General features: G+C 37.6%; 2 protein-coding genes and 1 pseudogene across 5 annotated transcripts; all 3 read right to left on the reverse strand.

The window, feature by feature from the left end:
• Positions 1–8,817: 8,817 nt before the first annotated feature.
• Positions 8,818–11,796, reverse strand: LOC103401898 (probable glycerol-3-phosphate acyltransferase 8). Its single transcript, XM_008340616.4, has 3 exons — positions 11,400–11,796; positions 10,984–11,296; positions 8,818–9,931 (listed from the first exon to the last, which is right to left on the reverse strand). Exons 1-3 carry the CDS (start codon positions 11,717–11,719, stop codon positions 9,062–9,064), a joined length of 1,503 nt encoding a protein of 500 aa, XP_008338838.1. The 5' UTR covers positions 11,720–11,796; the 3' UTR covers positions 8,818–9,061.
• A 3,157-nt stretch (positions 11,797–14,953) lies between these two features.
• LOC103401899 (uncharacterized) lies at positions 14,954–17,489 on the reverse strand. Of its 4 annotated transcripts, none has more exons than XM_008340618.4 (5): positions 17,333–17,489; positions 16,108–16,249; positions 15,894–16,013; positions 15,526–15,628; positions 14,954–15,445 (listed from the first exon to the last, which is right to left on the reverse strand). In XM_008340618.4, exons 2-5 carry the CDS (start codon positions 16,200–16,202, stop codon positions 15,194–15,196), a joined length of 570 nt encoding a protein of 189 aa, XP_008338840.1. In that variant the 5' UTR covers positions 16,203–16,249; positions 17,333–17,489; the 3' UTR covers positions 14,954–15,193. The 4 variants fall into 4 exon arrangements, with proteins under 4 accessions (XP_008338840.1, XP_070680860.1, XP_008338841.1 ...); XM_070824759.1 differs by having other exon boundaries at positions 16,108–16,355; positions 17,333–17,486; XM_008340619.4 differs by having other exon boundaries at positions 16,108–16,349; positions 17,333–17,476.
• Positions 17,490–19,232: 1,743 nt separating this feature from the next.
• The window catches only part of LOC114825865 (aquaporin PIP1-3-like), a 37,098-nt pseudogene continuing 31,996 nt past the window's right edge, over positions 19,233–24,334 (reverse strand).

Below are 24,334 nucleotides of genomic sequence, written 5' to 3' on the forward strand. Positions count from 1 at the left end.
TGTCCATAGTGATGGTGCAATGGTGTGCCACACCATGTCCAATTCCCTTCTCTCTCTCTCTCTCTTTTTGAAATCCCTTAGGGTTTAGGAAACCCTAAATGTGCTTCTAATTTATTTTATATAATTTGACTCACAAATTCCACATAACAATTTAATTGTGCGATGCATGAAACAAATATATATATATTGACAAATATATGAACATATACAATATATATATATATATATATATATATATATATATATATATATCGAAAGGAAAATATAAACATAAAGGGGTTCATGCATCATGGGGAATGTTTTCATGCTTCGTGGACGTTTCAAATATCTTCTTTTATTTTAAGCATACCAAATTAGTAGAAAACGAATAAGCCTTTGAATTTGGTGGATGATAACCTCCTTCTGCGATGCGTCAATTCCTCATCTTCTGGCAAGAGCGTGCTGACCACGTGTTGTAAGCTTATTTGATTGAACGATCTAGGGTTTAGAGAGAGGGGGGCCGGCTATGGTTAGAGAGAAAAGAGATTGATTTAATTGTGAGGTGTGTTTGATTCACCTCATTGTGACTTTATTTATAGTAGTAGGATAGGTAAAAATATTTCCCTTTAAGATTACAACATTTAATAGGTAATCTAGTTCTAATAGGAATATAAGATACATTCTCATATCTACTAGGATTTGTACAATCACATTCTTATTCAAAATATGACTGAAACACTTTTATATTTATCACATTGTATAAAAATATTTTTAAAATTTTGTTTTTTCAATTATGTGAAAAAAGATGTTGGATGTTTTGAGATAAATTCTAGACATATTTTTTTTTTAGTTTGAATTAGAACAATTCGAAACTATTAATAGGAGGAAAGAGAAAAATTCGAAACTTATGTGGCTTTATTTACTATTAATAGGAGGAAAGAGAAAAGTTCGAAACTATTAAAATAAAATAATGGTTCTCTAAACCTGTTACTCATTATGGCTACCCAGTCCTACAAATAACTAATTTCATATACATATATCACAATTCACGAATACATACTTCTTCTCTTTTTAACGCTCATTAAATTAAAAAACTATTTTGTTTTATGAATCATAAATGAAGATACATGGATGAAATAGAGTACAACAAAACAAAGAAGATACATTGACATCACCACTCATTATTTTTCTTCTTCTCTTATGCTTTTTAGATGTTAAGCTCTTTGGAAAGTATACTAAAATGAACAATTATTTATGTCATCAATATTTCATTATTGTGATTATTGATGTAGAATAGATGATCGAGTAGATTGAAGACAAAACGAACTGAAAGAAGAAAAAAGGACGCAGCGGGAATTTAAAAATTTGGCATTCGAGCTTCGTTTTGGACGCATAATACCTTTCCGGAAAGAGCACAACATCCCTTTTCAAGCTCACTATTTCTTTGTCACATAGGGTGGATTTTAGCCATCCGAGGTCGTTTAAACATCCAAAACATCGTTTTAAAGTTTGTAATAAAAATCGGACTTTTGGTTTTTTGTCCAATTTATGTCATTTCAATTTCCCTAGGACCACTAAACTTCCTCCAGGCTGAGTTTATGTCTATTAAGCCTTTTGGCTTCTTTTGCACATTCAAAATTAATCAAATACACCTTTCAGATTTCTCCTATATTGTAACATCCCACATAGTTCAAGGGAGTGGATCCTGTAAGCCTTATATGTATATTCTCATCTCTACCTAGCATAAGGCATTTTGAGAGCTCACTGGTTTCGGGTTCCATCGAAACTCCGAAGTTAAGCAAGTTCGTGCGAGAGTAATCCCATGATGGGTGACCCACTGGAAGTTCTTGTGTGAGTTCCCAAAAACAAAACTGTGAGGGCGTGGTCGAGGTCCAAAGAGGACAATATCGTGCTACGGTGGAGTTGAGCTCGGGATGTGGTGGGGGACCCGGGTCAGGATGTGACAATTTGGTATCAGAGCCAATCCTTGGCCAGAAATGTGCATACTAGGACGTCGAGCCCTTAAGGAGGGTGGATTGTAACATCCCACATCGCCCAGGGAAGTGGATTATGTAAGCCTTATATGTAGATTCCCATCTCTACCTAACATGAGGCCTTTTGAGAGCTCACTGGCTTCGGGTTCCATCTGAAGTCCGAAGTTAAGCGAGTTCGCGCGAGAACAATCCCATGATGGGTGACCCACTAGGAAGTTCTCATGTGAGTTCCCATAAACAAAACCGTGAGGGCGTGGTCGGGGCTCCAAGCAGATAATATCGTGCTACGGTGGAGTCGAGCCCGAGATGTGGTGGGGGACCAGACCAAGATGTGACATACCCAGGCCGGGATGTGACATATACACTGGTGAATTCTAGAACATTGTTTTTCTATGGTTTACATTTCTATCCCTTGTTAGCTTGTGCTGTGTCATTATCGTCATCAATCTTCATTTGCTATGTAGTCAATATTTTTTCAATAAGTTGTTAATATTTAATTTCATCAATTCAACAATTGAAATTTAATTTCTAATTATTTTGTACAATCACTCAAGCTTTTTTAAATAATGAATATAGTGAATAAACTCTCTACCATATACTGCACATTTCTACATATTCAAGCTCTAATTTTAAGGAGCTTTAATGAAAAAGGTTTAGGTTAAATTTATGTTAACCAAAAATTATCTTTTATTACTTTATTTAATAAAAACTAGCATATGGTTACACACAAAGTGAGGGAAAAAAAAATTTATTTTTGTTTTTTAAATAGAATGAGAGAGGAAGAGAGTGGTAAAGAATGTGGGAGTGTGAAGTTTTTGTTTTTTGTTTTTTTTTTAATTAGAGATATGTTAGGATTACATGTATGTGAGACTTTGAAAAAAAAAGCAACAAAATTTGGTTGTGTGAAATTACATTTCTGCTTCATATTTCTTATTCATGTTTTATTTTAATTATAGGGTTAAACTGGTAATTTCATTGGATTTTGGTTAACAATGAGTGTTTTATTAATTAGTAGAGAAATTAATAAAAATAACTTAAACCTTAATAAAAATGACAAAGATTTAATGTAATAAAAAAAGGAAAAATTCTAGGAGGACTTACTTAAAAAGCAAGTATCTGTGGACTTGCTCAAAAAATGCTCAACCTGCCAATCCCATCTCAAAACCCCATTTACTAAGAGAGAGAGCAACTGTATATTCTAGAGAGAAAAGTACAGTGGCTTTTGGGTTTCATCTGAAAGGGGAGAGAGTGAGGATGAGAAAGGGTGGGATGAGGAATACATGAAAGTTCTACGATGGGTACTAATTTAATTTAGAAGGGGGGTGAATAGGTTCCAACTTAAAAATTCAATTCAATTTTCAGTTTAATTTTCACATCCACAATACATATCAAATTATCACTCATATGCAGTTAAAATGATAAATAAAATGTGCATACAGGATTTAGGATTTAACGAGGCAAAGCCCACCACTAGGAAAATTCTCGAGCTCCCAAGTCAGGACAAACGCTAAGAGAAATGAGTACAAAAAGACTTACAAAACTCATCTGCTAGACATGCATACTAGTAGGTAGTTTTGTCTCTACACTTTGCTACTTGATCTCTCTTCAACCTTCGAGTGGAAGTGGCACGACACTAACGTGACCGTCAATCACTGTCTCCTCGAACTTTGCAAGATACTAACGCGATCATGCAGAATGTATGTAAAATAAAATGATTTTTCAAAATTACTCAATTACAAAAATCACAAGACACATTTTCATAATTAATTTCATTTAAACTCCGAATAAAAACAATGAAGAAAAACTGAATTTTGTCTTTTAAAATCACAAGGTTGAAACTGTTTTTCTCACACTAGCACCCTGAAGTAAAGATTAAATTGTAACACTCTCTGTGTCTATTAGCCTAGCTATGCTACAAGAACCAAATATATAATCATATATACTCATGCACCATGAAGTGACTATACCATCTATGAAGCACTCATAATCTCGGCCATGCTATTTTTCTCGGAGTAGGATTTTCTTCCCTCCTAGTTTCCATCTCATTCCCTCCCATCCTATTTGAATGGTTACGGTTAAGTCACATCAACGTTTTGTATTAATTTTTTAATAGCCAAAAGAAGACAAAAAACATTTTGTGAGAGAAGATGAGGGTATTGAGAAAAGATATTTTCATTCCATTGAATGAATAAGATTACAATCTGAGTATATATACCTGAGTATGCGCTTGATAGCTTGGAAATGAGACACCTTGGGAGTATGCATAAACTGACATACAAGATTTACAACAAAGCTGAGATCTAGTCTTGTCCAGGTTAGGTATTGAAGAGCACCCACCAAAGACCTATACTTGGAGGCATTATCAAGAAGAGAAGAATCATGATCGAGTTTGGAAGTGCTGAGTGGTGTGCTATAGGGTTTGGCGCTAACCATTTTGGCTTTAGTGAGCAAATCTAGAATGTATTTTGTTTGTGATAGGAAAATACCAGTAGAAGATTGTTTGACCTCAAGGCCAAGAACATAGTGTAAAGGACCAAGATCCTTAATCGAGAACAAAGTGTTGAGCTATTTGATCACAGTTTGACAATCAATGGATGAAAGACTAGTGACTAAAATGTCATCCATATACACGAGAATAAAGACCAAGGATTTGTCCTTTTTTGACAAAGAGAGAGTGGTCACTGGGAGAGCCAACAAAGCCAAAGGAATGAAGAACAGCATGTAACTTATCATACCAGGCTCGATGAGCCTGTTTTAGACCATATAAGGATTTATGAAGCTGACACACATGAGTTTGCTTGGTTGAGTCTTCAAATCCAAGAAACTGCTGCATAAAAACAGTTTCAGAGAGAGTGTCATGCAAGAATGCATTACTAACATCGAGTTGGTTAAAAAACCAATCAAATTGAGCAGCCATGGTGAGTAGGATTTAGATTGTCACAAGTTTAGCCACAGGGCTAAACGTTTTAGTGTAATTGAGGCATTCTTAGTGGTGAAAGCCCTTGGCAACCAGCCAGGCCTTGTATCGATCTATCAAGCCATTAGGTTTTCGTTTGATGCGAAAAATCCATTTGCAGCCTACTATGTTATGAGAAGAATGATGTGGAACAAGAGACCATGTTCCAGTATTTAGAAGAGCATTGATCTCCTCATGCATTGCCCAGCGCCAATGTGGGTGTTTAGAGGCTTGTAGATAGGTTGTAGGAATATAATCCAGTGACAAATGAGATGGAAGAAGATGTTTAGTGGCAATAAGAGCTTTAGGCTTGTAGATACCTGCCTTAGATCGGGTTTGTATAGGGTGATTGTTAATTGGAGTTATGACAGGGTTGCTTAGTAAAAAACCTGAGGAAGGAATTGGTGAGGAAGTGGAAGTTGATTGAGGTATAAAGTGAGATGAGGATGGGGTTGGTACAGGTAAGATAGGTGGGGAAGGCATGTTAGGATTGAAGGTAAAGGTTAAGGTTGATAGTATGACATGAGATAAAATAGGAGAATTATGGTGAGGGATAGGAGAGTGAGGATGAGGTTGACGAAATGGAAAAGTACCCTCATCAAAGAGCACATGTCGAGAGATATAAATTCTCCCTGTGATGGGATCAAGACATTTGTACCCCTTATGATTGAAACTGTAGCCCAAGAAAACACGAGATTTACTTTTGGGATCCAATTTTGAAGAGGAATAAGGCTTCAGCCATGGAAAACAAAGGTAGCCAAAAACCTTCAGTGTGTTATAAGAAGATACCTTCTTGAATAAAGACTCCCATGGTGAACAATGAGTAAGAGTAGGCAACCTGTTGATAAGATAAATAGAAGTTGCAAATGCTTCAACTTAATAGTGATAAGGAACTTTAGATGCTGCCAAAAGGGTTCGTGCAGTTTCCACAAAATGTCTGTGTTTATGTTCTGCACACCCATTTTGTTCCAAGGTGTGTGGACAAGAAAGTTGATGTTGGATACCATACTTGGCCAAGAAATTAGAAAAGAGGTTGCTCATGAATTCACCACCAGAATCAAATCGTAAAGCAATAATCTTTGTACACAGAACATTTTCAACCAAGGATTTATATTGCATGAAGATGGAGAGTACATCAGACTTGTTCCTCAGATGATAAAACCAACAGTATCTGGTAAAATCATCCACAAATATGAGATAATACCTAAAACCACCATGAGATTCTATAGGAAATGGACCCCAAACATCTGTATGAATGAGTTCTAGTGGTTTCCTTATGGTACAAGTAGTAGATGCAAAAGGTAGACTAGAGCATTTTCCTAATGCACAATCTGAGCAAAAGGATTTATTTACATTCTGTACAATTGAGATACAAAACTAGAAGCTAGTTTATTGATAATATTGGCTGAAGGGTGACCCAATCGACTGTGCCAAAGGTTCCTTAAAGCTTTGGTGGTAGCAGTGAATGCTTGCTGCTTATCATCAATTTGAGAATAGTGATGAAGTGGATAGAAACCATGTTGGACAGGACCTTTAAAACGCATCCTCCTCAAAGAAAGATCTTTCACAGTGAAGTGAGAGGGATAAAGATACATAGAACAGTGATTATCAATTAAGAATTGATTTGCAGAAAGTAGATTGTGTTTTAAAGCAAGCACATATAACACATTCGTGAGTGCAAACTTGCTATGTGAAGTAGTAATAGTAGAAGAGCCAGAATGAGTGATAGGCAAACCTTTGCCATCACCAATATACACTTGTTCAGGGCTTGTGTAAGCATCATGATTCTGGAGATTAGCATAGTTGTTGGTCATGTGAGATATAGCTCCGAAGTCAACAATCTATGTAGGAGATAGAGTATAGGCACTAGCAATCAAGGCCGATTGAGAGGACTTGCCATTGTAGTGAAGATCCATACGATGAGGACAATCGCATACTTCATGGTCAGGTTGACGACAGATTTGACAATAGAGTTTCTATTGGATGAAAAATTAGACCGAACTCCACAATTATAATGTTGATTATTGCCCCAAGGGAATGATTGAACCTCTAATTATTATTGTGCCTGAAGTTTCCACGATTGTTGTTGGTGGTGCGATTGAAATTACGCTCCATTCCACAGCTTAAAGTGTTGAAGGAAGATGTATTCTTAGCAGCATAGCCTTGAAAGGTGGAGTTAACAGGTAGAGGAAGAATACCAGTGGAGGTGTTATAAGCCTAAAAAGATGACACCGGTGCACTCTCTGCTTGCGATTATTCAGTTGGATTTCTTTGCTAAGAAACAAACCATGTAACTCACCAATTGCTGTGGAACCAAGGTGAAACTAAATGGCATCCACAAAGAAATCAAATTCTGGAGGTCAGCCGTGAAGAATTACAGAGATTAATTCAGAGTCTTCCACCGAAGCACCGGCACTAGCTAGAGCATCAACAATTTCCTCGATGCGTTGAAGATATTGAGTATCAGTGAGATCGCCTTTAGTGAGGCTTCGAATGCGAGATTGGAGTTCATGAATGTGAAAGTGTGAAGTGACGGCAAGACGCAACTCTAATTTGGCCCATAGATCTCGAGCTGAGGAAACTCCAACAGTGTAGGGAATTAGGGATTCAAAGAAAGTTGAGTTGAACCAAATGAGAATGTTTTGATCATTCTCAAACCAAGCAACATACTCCGGATTTAGGCTGCGATTTCCTAAATAATCAGTCAGAAATTGAGGCAGCGCCGGCGAAGAACCATCAATCAAACATGTGAGATTATATCGACGGAAAATTAGAGCAAAGAGAGCACTCCATGTTAGGTAATTGGTAGTAGCGAGCATAATCGGAACCATGGAGCCGATGTTCTAAATGGTAATTGAAGCAGAATTCGAGGAATAAAGGTTTGAGGATGCAAGCGGAGGAAAAGTCTGAGAATCCGATGTTGAGGACGAAGAGGCGGTGACCGCCATGGCCAAAAGGAGAGAGAAGAACTCAGAGACGATCAAGAACAAAAAATTTCACGATCGAAGAGTAGCAAGATCGAAGATGATCAATATGCAAGAAGGCACAGAAAGAAGCTTGTAGCAGAGAGAAGCGGGAAAATTAGGGATCGAATAGAGAGAAGTCGTGAGACGTCAACAAGTGATACCATATTGAGAAAAGATATTTTCATTCCATTGAATGAATAAGTTACAATCTGAGTATATATATATACAAATTGTGTAGGCTAACTAAATCATAACAACTAACAATTTTCCTTAACCTCTAAGTATTATCCCTAGATTATGCATTTACAATATTGCCCTTAATAGAGGGAATGTATGAGAATAGGAGGAAGGAGAATCCTACTCCATTTTTCTCACTAATTCTCGGTGAATGTGTAATTTAAAGTATGTGGAGAATACAGAGAAGATCTTGTTAGAGTAGAAAGAAAGAATCTTGTTGGGCAGAGAAAACAATGGACAACAGACCAAGCTCGACTGTAAATGACTAGAAATGCATACTAGCGTCTACCCTTTTTGGGCAAAGAAATTAGTGGCCAATGGTTTAAAAAATAAATTTGGAGAATGGCTACTTTTCGTTTACCTTCTTTCTCTACATCCTATCTCTCTCTAGATTGAAAAGTATGAAAGATTCAAAAATGTTGATTTTATGCAGATCCTACAATTATTTGATTATGGATGGTTTGGTAATCACTGTTGCCATTTAATATTAAGGTCTAGTAGTATTCCTCTTTATTTGTAAGTGAAATATATTAGATTCGATTCTAGTCAAATGCAAGTTTAAACCATATTATTGCTAGCCCATTATGAAACTAAACAGTAAGCCCACATCTTTTTCTTAGTGTAAATAATATCGTTTGGTAAAACAAAACAAAAACAAAAAAACAAAACAAAGTTGAGGCCAAGATTGACTTTTCCATGAACAATATTATAAATAGATCAACGTTGTTACCCCCAAGAAACGGCTACATTAAGCTGTATCAATGACATCAACCAAATTCACATATAAATTCTCTACACTTAGACCAATATACCCTTCTCAACACCTTCCCAATAGACTAGCAAAATACCCCAAACAGCCGAACATATCCGAACATATCTCGTCATCTGTCAACCGAAAATGACCACAATACCCTTACCCACAAGGCTCATCACTTCTTGTACATGGACTCCACCTTCCCGTCATTTCCTCCCAACAGCAAATATTTATCCTTCCTTGTCAATCCGGTGCGCTCGAACCCCAGCACATCCCCCAACACCTTCTGCACGTAATTCGCCACCTCAATCGACGACTTCCCGGCCTTGCACGACATGTCGTCCGGCAACCGGTCCAGAAATGTCGCCTCGTACGTCGGCCTCGGGTTCATGAAAAAGAAGTACGGGTCCCAGAACTTGACCCCGCGGACGGTGGTCCCGTAGAACATGCTCTGCTTGCAGTCGACCGCCACGGGGACGATCCTATCGCTCATCTCTGCGAACAAAGCACTGAATCGCAGCAGGAACGGCTCGCGACACGTGGTGCCCTCAGGACACACCACGAGGTCCCCCTTTTGGAGGAGCGACGACAGTCGTGCTGCGTCGGCCTCGCGATCGCGAGTCAAAGCGACGGTCGGGATTGGAGATAGGAACCGGGAGAGGCGGGACACGCTGTACGACACGCAGGAGACTTTGCGGCCGAGCGCGATGGCGATGATGATCGGGTCAAGCGCCGAGCGGTGGTTGCAGACGTAGAGGTTTCCTGGGGTGCCGGGGGAGGGCGGCGGGGGACGCTTGCCGCGGATTTTGAGCTTGATCCCGAGCATTGCGTACGTGTAGGGGACGATGCGTTCGGGGAGAGGGAGGTTGATGTACACACGCATAATGCATAGGATGAAGCCAAATGGCAGCCAGAGATAGGTTAAGATGGCGTTGAGCGGGTCCGGGCGCTGCACTAGGCGTCCGTCGTGGAAAATTATTTGGTTTTTGAGACGGTTCTTTGAAATTGGACGGGCTGATTTGTTGGGCGGCACCATGTAACCCTCCTGCTCAATATTGATCCGAACAAACATGGTGAGCAAAAATGTACCAAACGTAATTCCATAGTAATCGAGAGTTTGCATTTCACCAGAAAATAACAATGATACTCGTAATATCCGGCAAATGAAATATCAACAATGTCGTTAAGTAAATGATTTTTTTCATGTCATGAATGTGTAATGTGTTAGAAGCTGTTATTCGCGGGGTTTACTCGATGTTTCGAACTACCAGATATTTTGAGTTTTTAACACGAAAAGTCATCAAAAACTTTAGTTTTAATCAAAATGACAAAATAAAGATGTAAGAAAATGATGCCACGAGTGATTTTTCATGATAAAAATATCCTTAATGTTAAAATAAACAGTACCAAAATGTTTCATTAAGATTCCCAATAAATCTTTGGTAAAAACTACAAAATCAAAATTCTTAAAACGCTCATAATATCTTATCTTTTACTTCGTAACACCATAAATTTTGCTTATTTACACAAAAAAAATGTCATTTAACAGTGCCAATGACAACTGCCTTACATTTCATGAATGGGTACTTTATTCTTTTAGGAGAGTGCTAATCACACTTATTTTTACCATCTACACACCCTGTTAATTTTTTGATATTATTCTTTAATTCATTGACTAAAAATTAAAAAGAATATGAGAAGTAAAAATAATTGTTTAAAGGCTAAATAACACTACTCTTTTTTTTTATATAAAAAAATATCAATAACAACTACCGATATATGTAATGTAATTTATTAAAACGCTACATATATAGTTGTGGAGTACTAGAAATGTAACAATTGAACATAATAAGAGGTCACGGAAAGTGGGATTTGCCTCTATATATTTTTGCATCCAAAAGCACGATTGCCTTAATTATCTTATTTAGCTTTTGCTAGCGCGCCATAATTTCTTGACTTGACCACACCACACAGGGATCAATATTTTAGCTGGCAGGTAGTTGGGGATGGTTAAGATTATGGTGGGTCCCATGATTTTACTACAACAAATTAACTAAAAAATAACAATAATTAGATTAAATTGCCAAGTACCCATACCTTGCAAAGTGACATGTAGTCATGATCGGAGCTCCGATCGCCGATCCCGAGATCCGGCACTTCGTCGCCGAACTCCTTCATAACCGCCAACCGCTTCAATTTTCCCACCAAAACCCCGGGCTTCTTCACGAACCCGGTCGCCTTCTTCGTCTTCGGATTCACTTCGATCTCCGTCCCCAGCACCTTGTCCCCACCCAAAAAGTCCTTCACGAACGGCTCCACCATCACCGTCGGATTCGCCGTCACCACCACCTTTCTCTTGCATTTGTCGAACACCTCGAAGCTCTCCGCCCTCACATCCGCCGCGTAAAACCTAACAATCGTTTCATAAATTCAGAATTAACATTTCAAATTAAAATATTTACGTGACACGAGAAAGATAGATATATGAATACATCCATATAATTTTACTGTACCGGGGTAGGACGGCTCGGGAGGCGAGCTCGATGTCGCGGATTTTGAGGCCGGAGAAGGAGATGAAGATGAGGATCTGGATGCCGACGGCTTCGGAGAAGAAGAAGTAGGAGACGATGACGAGCGGGAGGGAAAGGAGGAGGACAAGGCCGCGGAGGAGGCTTCCGGCTTCGATAGCCACCAGCATGAAGTAAGGGAAGGAGCTCCGGGAGATGAGCAGCGTCCCGTCCAGGTCGGCAGCGATCGACTCGTACGACGCCGTTTCGCCCACGTTGCAGGCCGCGATCGACGGGAAGCTCCGCCGTTGCTTCTGCGACGACATGGTCTCTCTCTCTCTTACTAGAAAGCAACGCGTTTGTTCCGTTTGGCTAATTTTTGGAGTGAGGAGTGGCGTGAGTGAGAGGGGGAAACTAAGCGGGGGTTTTAAATGAGGGTGGTGGGAAGGAAATTACCGTGGTACCCCTAGTGGTTCTAGTGAAATTAATTAACGCTGTAAGCATTTTTCATGATTTTGGCTGGAAATATGGTTGGGTTTTGACTTTGGAGGTATTTTTTTTTTAAACGGAATAACTGATAGTAAATCATAATTATCTACTCTTTTCAGATTCGGAGAGACTATAGAAATTTCAAACCCGAAACCTCTCATACTTTGGAGTTGAATATATGCGATAGTGTTAAATGTCTGTTATTTGCTGTATTTTGTTTCCTTCGTAAATTAATTATTGTTTGCTTAATTATGGACAAATATAGAATGACAATTAAATGAACAGGGAAGACAGTCGAATGCATTACCTACGTAATGACGGTTAAATGAAAGAATGAATGGATCGGTAAGCAAATTGAGATGCAAGCAGGTAATCAGTTCAATTTATTAGTAAACAGAGATAATTGGAATGTTCGTCTTTAATTTTTAGTTGTATTGGAGCTTTGGTTTATGAACTACAAGTTTGTGAGTACAAGTCTCTCAATATTAGTCCTATCGAAGCTTTGGTCTATGAACTACTTATATGCGAGTATTCATTCCTAAACTTGTCACAATACGAAGCAATAGTCATTTTTAGTAACTCTGTTTAGGACCTCGGCCAATGTCGTTAAAAAAAAATGCTTGCATGTTAGGGTAGGCATTTTCAGCAAGAAAAAAAAAAAATGATGCAACCATTTATAAAATTAAATTAAATTCCCCACATGCTAGTTATGTGATCGGTTTTATGAGAGTGATGTCGTATGTAAGAGTTGTATCTTGTATGCTACAAAAAAGTTCATTTGCTAGGTCACACAATGCAGTTCAACAACATACAAAATGAGAAAAAATAATAATCCGGACACATTTTAAAAAGTGGTTGATGGCAAACATTGTTGTGCAACAAAGTTTTTCAACATAACAATCAGATGTTTGATGATGTGCAAGTTTGGCGACGGATGTTTCATTCTTCATAAAGAATAATATTTCTCTTCAAGTAAGGGATAGTTTAAGGACTCAAGTTTGGCGATGGATATTTCATTCTTCATGAAGAATAATATTTCTCTTCAAGTAAAGGATAGTTTAAGGACTCGTGTAATGTTAAATCTAAAACAATGAGGAGGATTCGAACTTGAGTGCAAATGAGCAAAAACGTACTGCTCCAGCCAATTGTCATAATCAACAGTTGCTCGATAACAAATTAGGTCAACTAAGTAAATATAATTAAAGTATGAATACCTTAATTCATTCCAACGAAAAATAATAATTTGTGCCATTTCTTTTATTATTTTAATATGATGATATTCTAAATTACTTTTATTTATGAAAAAAAATATTCGACCTAAGCGACAACACTGCCTTTGCAGCTCATCTAGATTTGCCATGTAATTGACTTTGTGGAGAAGAAAATTGTGTCCCAAGAAATTAAATGCCGGAAGCACAGTGGACACAGAATTTCGTTGGAGGTTAGATGATCAGTCCCAGCAAATATTAATAATATCTTCAGGGTGTTGGTTGGAGTAGGTGAAGTCTTGAAGGGGTTAAATGATTATTTCAGCTCTGCTTTTTATTGGTGGCCATGCTTTTCCCATTCGTGTTTGTTCCATCTATCTTATGATCTTATCAATCTGTCTCAACTTCTGTGATTGCGTGCAAGGTTTTAATTTTAGGACTTGTTTGGTTGCCTAGAAAAGTTTTGCTACCTTATATTATGTGTAAGAATGTTGTTAAATTCATTGTTTATGAGGAAAACCATCCATTAGGTTAAGGATAATACTTACATATTCCCATGTGGTGATGCACATATCTTCGTATTCTATATTTGCAAATGATGTATCTTGACTAAATAAAATTAACGATCGAAATCCTTAGGTTAATAGCAACTGCCAAAACATGATATTTTCAGCTATAGGAAAGGAAATGATAAGCTCTTTTGATTTCCTATCTGTTTCTGGTCATTTATGTTCTTGTTTTCTTATGGGCATCCAAAAAGAAAAAAAGTTTCCTTATTATTTTTAAGGGCATCTTTGGGACTACCCTTAAAACTGTAAATGAATCGCTTACGAGTATAAGTACTTCATACAAAAGCAATCTCAAACGAGCCGTTATTCTCTTCTGTCTCGAGTATATCGTTTATCACTCTCACCAGTAATATTTTCCTTTATACTCCTTTTTCTAGAAAAAGAAATATTCTTTTGTCAAATAATAAAAAATGTTAGAATTGCTGATAGAAGTTGATTGTTATTAAATGTGTAATTTATTAGCTGCTATTATTTGGTGGACTTGATTAAGGTAGAAGGTGACAGCGTTGAACCAAACATTGACTCTAAACAATTGTTTTTCTAGTACCTTTAATATCAAACACAGTTAAAACACCTCAACAACTTTTTAATCGAAATCAAAGGTGGAAATGACTTTTATGACCAATGAGAATCGAATACTGATAGTGGGTGTAGGATTAAACGGAACTTGCGATCATTCATGTGTAAGCGACTGATCGTATGATAGCTCGAGGTGCTACAAGTTCAGTAGTTACTAGTTAGTTTGCCTAACAATGTTGACAGAGATTTTTATGATAGGCTGAGCAGCCTTTCACCCGGGATGCATACTATATACACATTCAAGAGTAGCTGGATTCTTTCCGTCCTATCAAGCCATTCACCATGAGAGGCTTACATCGACACCAATGGTGACAGTATCTCAAGCCTGTCATCCGATATCATGTGCTTTAACGGATGGCATCATGTGATTGGTTGGTAAACAGCCACCTTAGCGTCCCCATTGGATGCAATCACACAAGTTCTCCATTGAAGTGTCCTACATTGTCCCTTCTTTACTAGCATACATATTCTTCCATCTTCAACAAGTTTGGATGCACGTCTGATAAATTAAATATGGTATGATTGATAACTAAGGATTTATACGAAATGAAACTGAAGCTCTATAAGAATTGAATTGCCCACACCGCTAATTAATTAGAAGGAGAAGTATCACTAGACCTAGAGTTGTTAGTCGCACCTTAAAACCAAGAGGTTAAACAGTTCAAACGCTGGAAATAACTATTATCGAGTAAGGCCTTACAAAAGAAGTTGCAAGTGAGCAAGAAGGAAAAGCAGTTCATAAAAATACACAAATCGGAAAATGTAACAATCATATAACGTGATTTTCACAAATGTATAGCATTTCATCAACCTTCGATAAATGGTTGCGAAAGAAAACTATTTAAGAATCCTTTCCAATGCACTTGTCTAATACTTGATCAAAAGCTAAAGCCAATCAGTAAGAAATCTCAAGAACTAACGGACCAAAATTATTATCAAAAGATGGCACTTTGAGTTACCAGGAACCTCCTCCTCCTCTGAATCTCTCCTGCGCTTCAGCTACCTTCTCCTCTTGCAATTTCCTTACAAGTTGAATAATTTTGGGATTGTAAAAGCGGTCGCGAACATACTTCTTCTCCTCAGCTTGTATTTCCTTGATAGCGCTGGGATATGGGTTGGGAGGAGGCCTCTTCCCTTGAAGGTGTGCAATTTTCTTCAAGCGGGAATATGCCTTCTTCTTCTCTTTTCTCTCCATCCGGTATTCCATCTAAAAGACAATATGAAACAAACGTGAGAAAAAAATTTAGAAAGCACATACATACAGGGACAGGAAATCCAAATACATACATCGGCTACTGCCATTGCTTCTTCCTCAGAAACCCCTTGCTCTTTCAACTCAAGCACCCGCAAACCAAATATACGGGCTGGTGGAGGATCAAAAGAAGAAATCCTGTTCAAACATAATGGATAAGTTAATACATCTTGCGTTTTCTAATAAGAAGTTAATATGTCTTCCGGATTCATACAACACACTAAATCCTGAATTACTAACCACATCTATTAGCCAAGGATAAACTCATAACAAGACCCAATTGTTATTTGTAACGAGACCACAACTAATATGCTCACACGCTTGATGGTAAACAACACATGAAATGGGATGTAAATGAACACCAAGTATTGGCATTGCAACAGAATACAAAGATAAATCATACTTTATGGCATCTTCATGTTTGGAATCTGGATGCTTCTGGAAAAACTTCTTTATGTAAACATCCTCTGGGAGAGTGATTTTCTGAATTGCATTTGCACGAGGAAATGTTACAGGCGGTGCCCTGAAAAAGCCACAATACATTATGTTTTTAACAACTAAATAAAAAGAAAAGGCATTACAAGAATAAAAGAATAGCGAGAAAGAGAGAGACAAACTTTTCCATGGCTTTGAGCCAAACAGGCTCGGCCTTGGCTAGGCCCTTCACCAGCTTTCTAGTTCTCGTAAGTAAATCTCCTTTCATGAACGACATAGTTGCCTCCCCTTGGGGATCTCCAAGCAATGATTTTTTTTTTCTACCTAGAAATGAGAAAGCAATAGATGAACTCAGCAGTGCAATACGCTGTTTGGTTGTCCATAGAAGATTAAGGATTCTTTGGTGTTTCCATAATGATATTACCTGTTACTAACCACAAAAAGAAGATAAACACAATTTTAATGTAGACTAAGCTATATTATATTTTCCTACAATATGTACATTATAAATCAAAGGGTTTACTAGGATTATCAAATTATGCAAGGCAATTTATGAAAATCTTTCTTTGCCATTACTAGGGAAACAATGCGCTGCTCCTAGTGATAACAAATCAAAAATTGAAAAGAACAAAAAAATATTCGGAATCAACAGAACAACCGAGTATTACAACAAATTAGAGGTTTAAAAATGTACCAAAAGAGTAGAATCTGTAATCCAAAGAACAAAAAAGGGAAGATGAACACCAGGAAATGATTTAAACATAGAACTGAATCATCAAAAGACGAATTCATCTTTTGAACTTGGATGACTTACAAATACTACAGCACAAGAAGAATTCCTTGAAAAACAAGTTCCATGGTCTACTAAACCCTATTTAAACTACCCCTGATATCAACTAACTTTTATGTTGGTACTAACAACAAACTACTTCACAGATATTCCAAAGATACACTAAGCACAAAAACCAGTTTAATCCATCATTAGTCAAAAACCCATCTAATTGATGTCAAATTAATCAAAATCCACCAAATCCCATATCCAGAATCCTAACAACAACTAAAATTTCAAATTTTTTAGTGAATTCGAGAGGAACAGGAACTACCCACTTCACCGAATTGTCTACCAAGATACCCAGATTGAAAAGAAAACAGTTATATTACTCGAAAGAAAATCAAAATTGGAGCTCTATACTATATGGGTTCTATTTGCTTAACATAGAATTGCATCGTAGCACAGGAGCAATTAACACAACAAAGCAGAAAGAGAGGTTGATTTGTGAGAATTAGATACGCATCGGGAAGATTGAAACCAAATGAACAAAAATACATAAATTGAATTTACTGCTGGAAAAATACCGAGAGATTGAAAAGTCTGCAATTGCAGTGGAGGGTGAGTGGCGGTGTTACCTGGCAGTGGTGGCGTGAAGGCTGAAGACGGGCTGAGAGATGATGGAGAAATGTCGAGGTAGAACCGTACAAGTGGGAGAAGGGTGATGGGAGAGTTTGGGTTATTGGAGTATGGGCTTTTGGGCGGGGTGGAATTGAAACTTTTGTTTTGGGCGTCTTGCCACCCAACTTCTCTTTTGGTTTATTTTATTTTATTTTATTTTTTTATTAAAAAAAAAAGAAATTTATAGCGTCGTCACAGAAGTCCATCTTTTTGGGGTTCATAAAAACTTATAGAGGCAGTTGAGGCTTTGAGCCTTTCCTGATCACCATCATGTGATTTTTTAGCACTAGGAATCAATTACAGCATATGCCGTGTTATATACGGGTCTGAAATTCATCATCAATCATTGAGCTACTTACATATAAGATAGCATACAAAAGATATCCAAAGGAAAATGATCCTCGCCGGATCCTTTTCCTGGGGATCCTGTAATCGTGGTCATTCATCATACATCGTACGGTTAGTTTTCGTTAGATACTATTTATATTTAATTTTATATTTTAAATTTCAAATGATTTTTTACCACATGATGCACGATGAACGGCCATAGTCTGGCAAGGATCCTTTTCCATATCCAAAACCCAAAATGTGACAATCAAGAATAAAAGTTGTGTCTTTTAAAAAGACATGATGGTTGAAAAAACTATCATAGGGCAAAACAAAACAAATTACAAACAAACGGGCACATTGCCACTTAGTACTACGGTCTAATAGTATTCTTCATCACTGGTAAGTGAAAGATCTTAGGTTTGATTGTTGCCAAAGGTGAAATTGACCCAATTATTATGACTAGATTATTGTGAGATTTAGTCCACTCTCCTACCTCTTGGTATTGATAATATCGAATGTATTAAAAAAAAAAAAAATATATATATATATATATATATATATAAACATTAGGGAAATGACTTCACAATTTTTTTTTAGCTTATGATACATCTTTCTTTATTTTTGGCCATTAAATTAAATAAATTAAACAGAAATAATGATCAGAATTAAATATGAATATGTGAGAAATTAAAAAAGATGGGTGTTTTTTTTTTCCCAGAAAAGATGTGTGTTTATCATTCCTAAAAAATTATTAAGTACGTCATACGCTCCAAATATGTCAAAATCACTTTCATTGCAAAACTCGGTGAGTCAGCACCAAATGTTTGTATGCTACCTAGTCATTGCGAGTAGGATCTCTCATGTGGGCTAGAACCGGACTCAATCTTTTCATACATCTAATTACCTTAATATCTAGCTTAGTTGTAACTTTCATTACAAACTCAATTTGAGTACAATCAATAGTACTACTCTAATTAGAGGGAAGATTTAAATCCGAGAACGCAGTCATGTGAAGATAAAAGCTCTCACCACCAGGACTAGCCACCACTTAGTGCAAACTCAATCCGAATTACCCAAAATTTTGGAAGTGCAACTCACTCTACACTATTAACCCCTCTTCATTTGTTCTCACTTGGAATTTGGACTGCTGATTGTCATCCTGTCAAGAACATCTTGTTGTCGAGTGTCGACTAACCGTCGTAAACGAAAGAAATTGAGTAAAGTGACCTTTTTAGCATACCAACATCTTGTATTATTATTTACTTGATCATCAAGCATGCTAATTTTGTTGATTAAACAATTTAAAGGGGGGTTTGCAGCTAAAGATTTCCAATGCAATAACGAGGATTAACATAATTACAAAGTATACATTAATTAAATAAAGCTTTCCATTAAGATAACAGGATAAATAACTTATATGCACATTAGCACCCCAAATACTCCACTCTCGACATTAAAACACTATGAACGAAATACACACAATCGCAGCATTTAGACAGAATCAGGCTCGATGGAGAGACACCGAAGGGGATTAATATGTCAATCTCTGGTCTTGAATGGGATGGCTCTGATGACTATCTGATGGTAGAGTGCAGCAAGTGCAGCTCCAATGAATGGTCCAACCCAGAAGATCCACTACAAACACACAACAAAATCATAGAAGATGTAAGACATGTATTCTCGTCTACGAATTTAGATCGATGCAACTTAATGACGTAACAATTTAATTTTACTCACATGATCATCCCATGCATGGTCCTTGTTGTACTTGTAGATGATGGCAGCCCCAAGGCTCCTAGCAGGGTTTATGCCGGTTCCAGTGATGGGGATGGTTGCCAAATGAACCAGAAACACTGCAAACCCAATGGGGAGTGGAGCCTGATAAGTGAATTTTATATTATATATTTAACCATATTCTTGGTATATTTTGGTTCATATTTTGGAAGAATTTTGATACTTTGAATTGTATTTTCAATATAAGACTCTCAACTTCCTCTGGAGCAAAACGTGGTCAAATGGATGAATTTTGGAGTAATTCCAGTTGGAATACGTTCGTGATTCAATTAGCTTGATTGTATCAAAATTTGGGATTTTTTCCACCACACGGTTATTTTCTGGCGATAAAATAAAGGAGCGATGCGCGGTGCTGGAAAATGATGTTTCTGGGCTTAAATTGCGTTTTTGGAGCCCAAGATGACCTCGGATGGTTTCGTGGCCTTTTGGAGATGTGTTCGGAACGTCCTGATTTTTAAAACAACCTATCTTGGGCCGGATTTGGAGGAGATCTGAGGCTAAAACGTGGTTGGACAAGTACTTGGCAGATTCTCCTAGTTTAATTAGGGTTTTATTTTCTAAGATATTTTATTATTTTTCTTAGTTTCCTAGTTGGAATAAGAAACCTATGTCTTAGGGTTTGTGAGTGCTGAGCAAATATATTGCTTTGGCCGTCTACAATTTTTCTCTACGCTCATTATTATTCAATTTCAGAGACATAGAACGTGGCTAGGGTTCTTGGAGATTTTCTACTTTAATGTGCTTTCATTCCTTTTATTTTTAATAATATTTTCTATGATTTCAATTATGAACATGCATAACTAATTCCTTTTGCTAGGGCGAAACCTTGAGCCTTAGCATGAATATGTAATTTTTATTTAATTGCTTATGATTGATTGCATGCACACTTTGAATTATTGATCACTGTTTTTAAACTATCTAATTATCTTGATGACTGGCCACCATTAGGATGGGGAAATTTGGAAAAATAATCAAAATTTGAACCCCATATAGAACTATAGCCACTTTTTTAAATTTATGATAATTATAACAAAAAATTGATATGTAAATACTAATATACCCTTAAAACAGAAATTGAGAGATAAGGAGAGAGTTTGAAAACAAATCCAAAAAACCCAAATCAAATATGAGATTGTCCTAATGTCTTACCGAGTTCTTTTTTTGGGTTCCAAAGAAAAAAATAGACCGTGTGAACAAAAGGATTTTCTTGGTTTGATTTGTGTGTGATAAGAAAAATTTATTTATTGTCGTTCAAAAATGGTCTTTTGTTGAATCCAGTCCCGAAGAGCATGGTCTGGGAAGCCATGAACACTCATGGCTAAGATCACTTGGAGAACATGTCAATATATATATATTTATTGCCCCACACCACACACATTGATTCGTTTACATTTAGCAATTTTTGTTTTTTACAAGTTTGGGGCATCTAGCAAGCATGAAAAAGAAGATCATTACCTATTAACTGCTTTTTGTCCATTGCAAATTTTGTATCAGTTTTCATTTGGCATTTCTCTTCTGCATTATTTGATTTCGATATGTTTTATGTCTCTGAACTTGTAGTAGAAGGGGATTTAATTGTCCATTTTTTGAGTTTTTATTTTGACTACAGGATAGAGGTTCAGGGCCGAAGGGGTAGAGGAAGACCTAGGAAAACTTTGGAAGAGACCCTAAGAAAAGACTTAGAGTACTTGGATCTAACGGAGAATATGATACAAAACCACGCGCAATGGCGTTCTAGGATTCATATAGCCGACCCCACTTAGTGGGAAAAGGCTTTGTTGTTGTTGTTGACAAAATTATGAAGGTGTATCAAAGGGTATATTAGTACTTTTATATCAATTTTGGGTTATAATTATCATAAATCTAAAATGGTGGCTATAATTCTATATGGGATCCAAAATTTGGTTACTTTTCCAAATTTCCCATTAGGATGTTTAGACAAGTAATTGGATGCAATTCGGTCGGAATATCAACGGAGGATTGAGTATTGCTTCTTGTGATTGATAATTGTAATTTCATCTAAGGCGAATATCACGTTCTTAGGGGTTGCATGGTTCTTCAAAAGGTTTTCATAAAACTTAATGAGTCTTGCATGTTCATATTTGATCTGAATATCACAGACGAATTGCATGTTAGATATACGTTCTTGCTTGAATATCACAAGGAGAATATACATTAGGAAAACCTAACCTTCGGAGTGGCATGTGTAAATCATAAGTAATTGGTAAAAATACATAGAATTGCTAGGTGATGGTGGAACCCTAGTGCCTTTATAAATTGGTATTTAAAACTCTTTTTTTCGATTATTTTAGTTTTTGTTTAAAATTCGTTTTTTAATATTACCCACTCTGAAACTCTCTTTTCTCAAGTTTTAATTCTAAGTATTTAATTAGGAATTGTTTCTACATAAATTATCCAAATAGTAGTACTCTATGATTATCTTTAAGAATTTCATTAAGATCCAAAAATCACAGCGAGAAGATTGACTAATCAGAATGGTAAGTTTGGCACGAGGGAAAAGTTGGTAACCATGGCATTACAACGATCATACAAGTAGACATGCATATTTATGGCATTTACAGAAAATCCTTAAGAGAACAATGTGTAAACAAGTACTCAATCAAAGGTGAGATATACTTACAGGGACATGAGAGTCTCTGGCGTTTCTCTTGGCATCAGTGGCAGAGAAAACAGTGTACACAAGAACAAAAGTGCCAACAATCTCAGCACCAAGGCCGTCACCCCTAGTGTAGCCATGGTTCACCAACAATCTCAGCACCAAGGCCGTCATCCTTAGTGTAGCCATGGTTCACCACATTAGCTCCGCCACCGAGCAACTCATACTGGTTCTTTTGGAACCACTTCACCACCCCCGGCACCAGCAATTGCCCCAAGGCTTTGCATCACAATGTAGAACACAGCTCTAGTCAGGGAGAGCTTCCTTGCTAGGAAGAGACCAAATGTCACAGCTGGGTTTATGTGACCACCTGTCGAAATTATCAATAAATTGACGATTAATATAACAAATATGAAAATTAGTTGGGAAACAGAGTGAGAATTGACAGAGAAAACTGGTAACTAAAATGAACAACAACAACAACAACAACAACAACAACAACAAAGCCTTTTCCCACTAAGTGGGGTCGGCTATATGAATCCTAGAACGCCATTGCGCTCGGTTTTGTGTCATGTCCTCCGTTAGATCCAAGTACTCTAGGTCTTTTCTTAGAGTCTCTTCCAAAGTTTTCCTAGGTCTTCCTCTACCCCTTCGGCCCTGAACCTCTGTCCAGTAGTGACATCTTCGAATCGGAGCGTCAGTAGGCCTTCTTTGCACATGTCCAAATCACCGGAACCGATTTTCTCTCATCTTTCCTTCAATTTCGGCTACTCCTACTTTACCTCGGATATCCTCATTCCCAATCTTATCCTTTCTCGTGTGCCCACACATCCCACGAAGCATCCTCATCTCCGCCACACCCATTTTTTGTACGTGTTGATGCTTCACCGCCCAACATTCTGTGTCATACAACATCGCTGGCCTTATTGCCGTCCTATAAAATTTTCCCTTGAGCTTCAGTGACCTATGACGGTCACACAACACGCCGGATGCACTCTTACACTTCATCCATCCAGCTTGTATTCTATGGTTTAGATCTCCATCTAATTCTCCGTTCTCTTGCACGATAGATCTTAGGTAGCGAAAACGGTCGCTTTTTGTGATCTTCGCTAGATTGCTCCGGTCATTAGTATGAATAAGTATATAAATGGATAGAGATAGGAAAGCGAACACAAGATGTACGTGGTTCACCCAGATTGGCTACGTCCACGGAATAGAGGAGTTCTCATTAATTGTGAAGGGTTTACACAAGTACATAGGTTCAAGCTCTCCTTTAGTGAGTACAAGTGAATGATTTAGTACAAAAGACATTAGGAAATATTGTGGGAGAATGATCTCGTAATCACGAAACTTCTAAGTATCGGAGTGTGGTATCGTCTTGACGTGCCTTATCTGTCTCATAGGTAGATGGGGCATCTTCTCTGGAAGTACTCTTCCTCCATCCCGGGGTGGTATCTTTAACTGGTGGAGATGCACAAGGTAATGTATCAATTTCACTTGAAGCTTACTTGTAGTTTCAGGCTTGGTCAAGCGCGATACAAACCATGTAGTAGGAGTCCCCCAAGTCGCCGAGCTAAGGGATCTGCTGAAAGAGGTGACAGACAAGGTAAGCAATCATAGCTCTGGCTGATTGTTCACAGTCTCCCTATCTTGCAGGCAGCATGAAGGATAAAGAGAAGAAAATGAGAAGAGATGATATGGGATACTTTTGCTTTTGAAGAAGTAACTTTCCACAGGCTTATTCTTGAACTGAGCTGGAGGGTTTTCTGGTTTCCTCCAGAGTATAAGGCCGACTGAAGAATTTGAGGGTCAAAACAAGTCCATCAAATCTAGAGTACGTTCAACCCTGCTGATATGGGATACTTTTGCTTTGACAGAGTAATGGATGTATCGGCACGTGTGCTGTTACGCTTGTCTCCACATGCTTCCTTGTATCCTTCTCCCTTGCCCTATCTGTTCCTCAGGCAGATGCGGTATCTTCCCTGAAAGCATAAGATGTTGAAGATGAGTACTCGAGAGCAATGTCAGGTAAGTAATCAGGTAAGGGGTTCCAGGCAGTCAGTTCCTGGCTGGAAGCTTGATTCCAAGTACTGACTGATTGCTCTCTTTCTCCTTGTCTTGCAGGTAAGAACAAGGTCTAAGGAAAAGACAAGGAAAAAGCATGATATGGGATACTCTTGCTTTTAACCCTGATGATATGAGATATTCTTGCTCTAGT

This window comes from Malus domestica, chromosome 07, assembly GCF_042453785.1.
Source record: "Malus domestica chromosome 07, GDT2T_hap1".
In the NCBI taxonomy this organism is placed as follows: Eukaryota; Viridiplantae; Streptophyta; class Magnoliopsida; order Rosales; family Rosaceae; genus Malus; species Malus domestica.

What these genes read in the sequence shown, in the direction of transcription:
- LOC103401898 (XM_008340616.4), bottom strand. Translation starts at nt 11,719, where the DNA reads ATGTCGTCGCAGAAGCAACGGCGGAGCTTCCCGTCGATCGCGGCCTGC. An exon ending in TCCCGAGCCGTCCTACCCCG is followed by an intron (nt 11,297 to 11,399) that starts GTACAGTAAAAT and finishes AACGATTGTTAG; the next exon opens with GTTTTACGCGGCGGATGTGA. An exon ending in ACTACATGTCACTTTGCAAG is followed by an intron (nt 9,932 to 10,983) that starts GTATGGGTACTT and finishes AATATTGAGCAG; the next exon opens with GAGGGTTACATGGTGCCGCC.
- LOC103401899 (XM_008340618.4), bottom strand. Translation starts at nt 16,202, where the DNA reads ATGTCGTTCATGAAAGGAGATTTACTTACGAGAACTAGAAAGCTGGTG. An exon ending in TGGCTCAAAGCCATGGAAAA is followed by an intron (nt 16,014 to 16,107) that starts GTTTGTCTCTCT and finishes TGGCTTTTTCAG; the next exon opens with GGCACCGCCTGTAACATTTC. An exon ending in AAACATGAAGATGCCATAAA is followed by an intron (nt 15,629 to 15,893) that starts GTATGATTTATC and finishes ATGTTTGAACAG; the next exon opens with GATTTCTTCTTTTGATCCTC.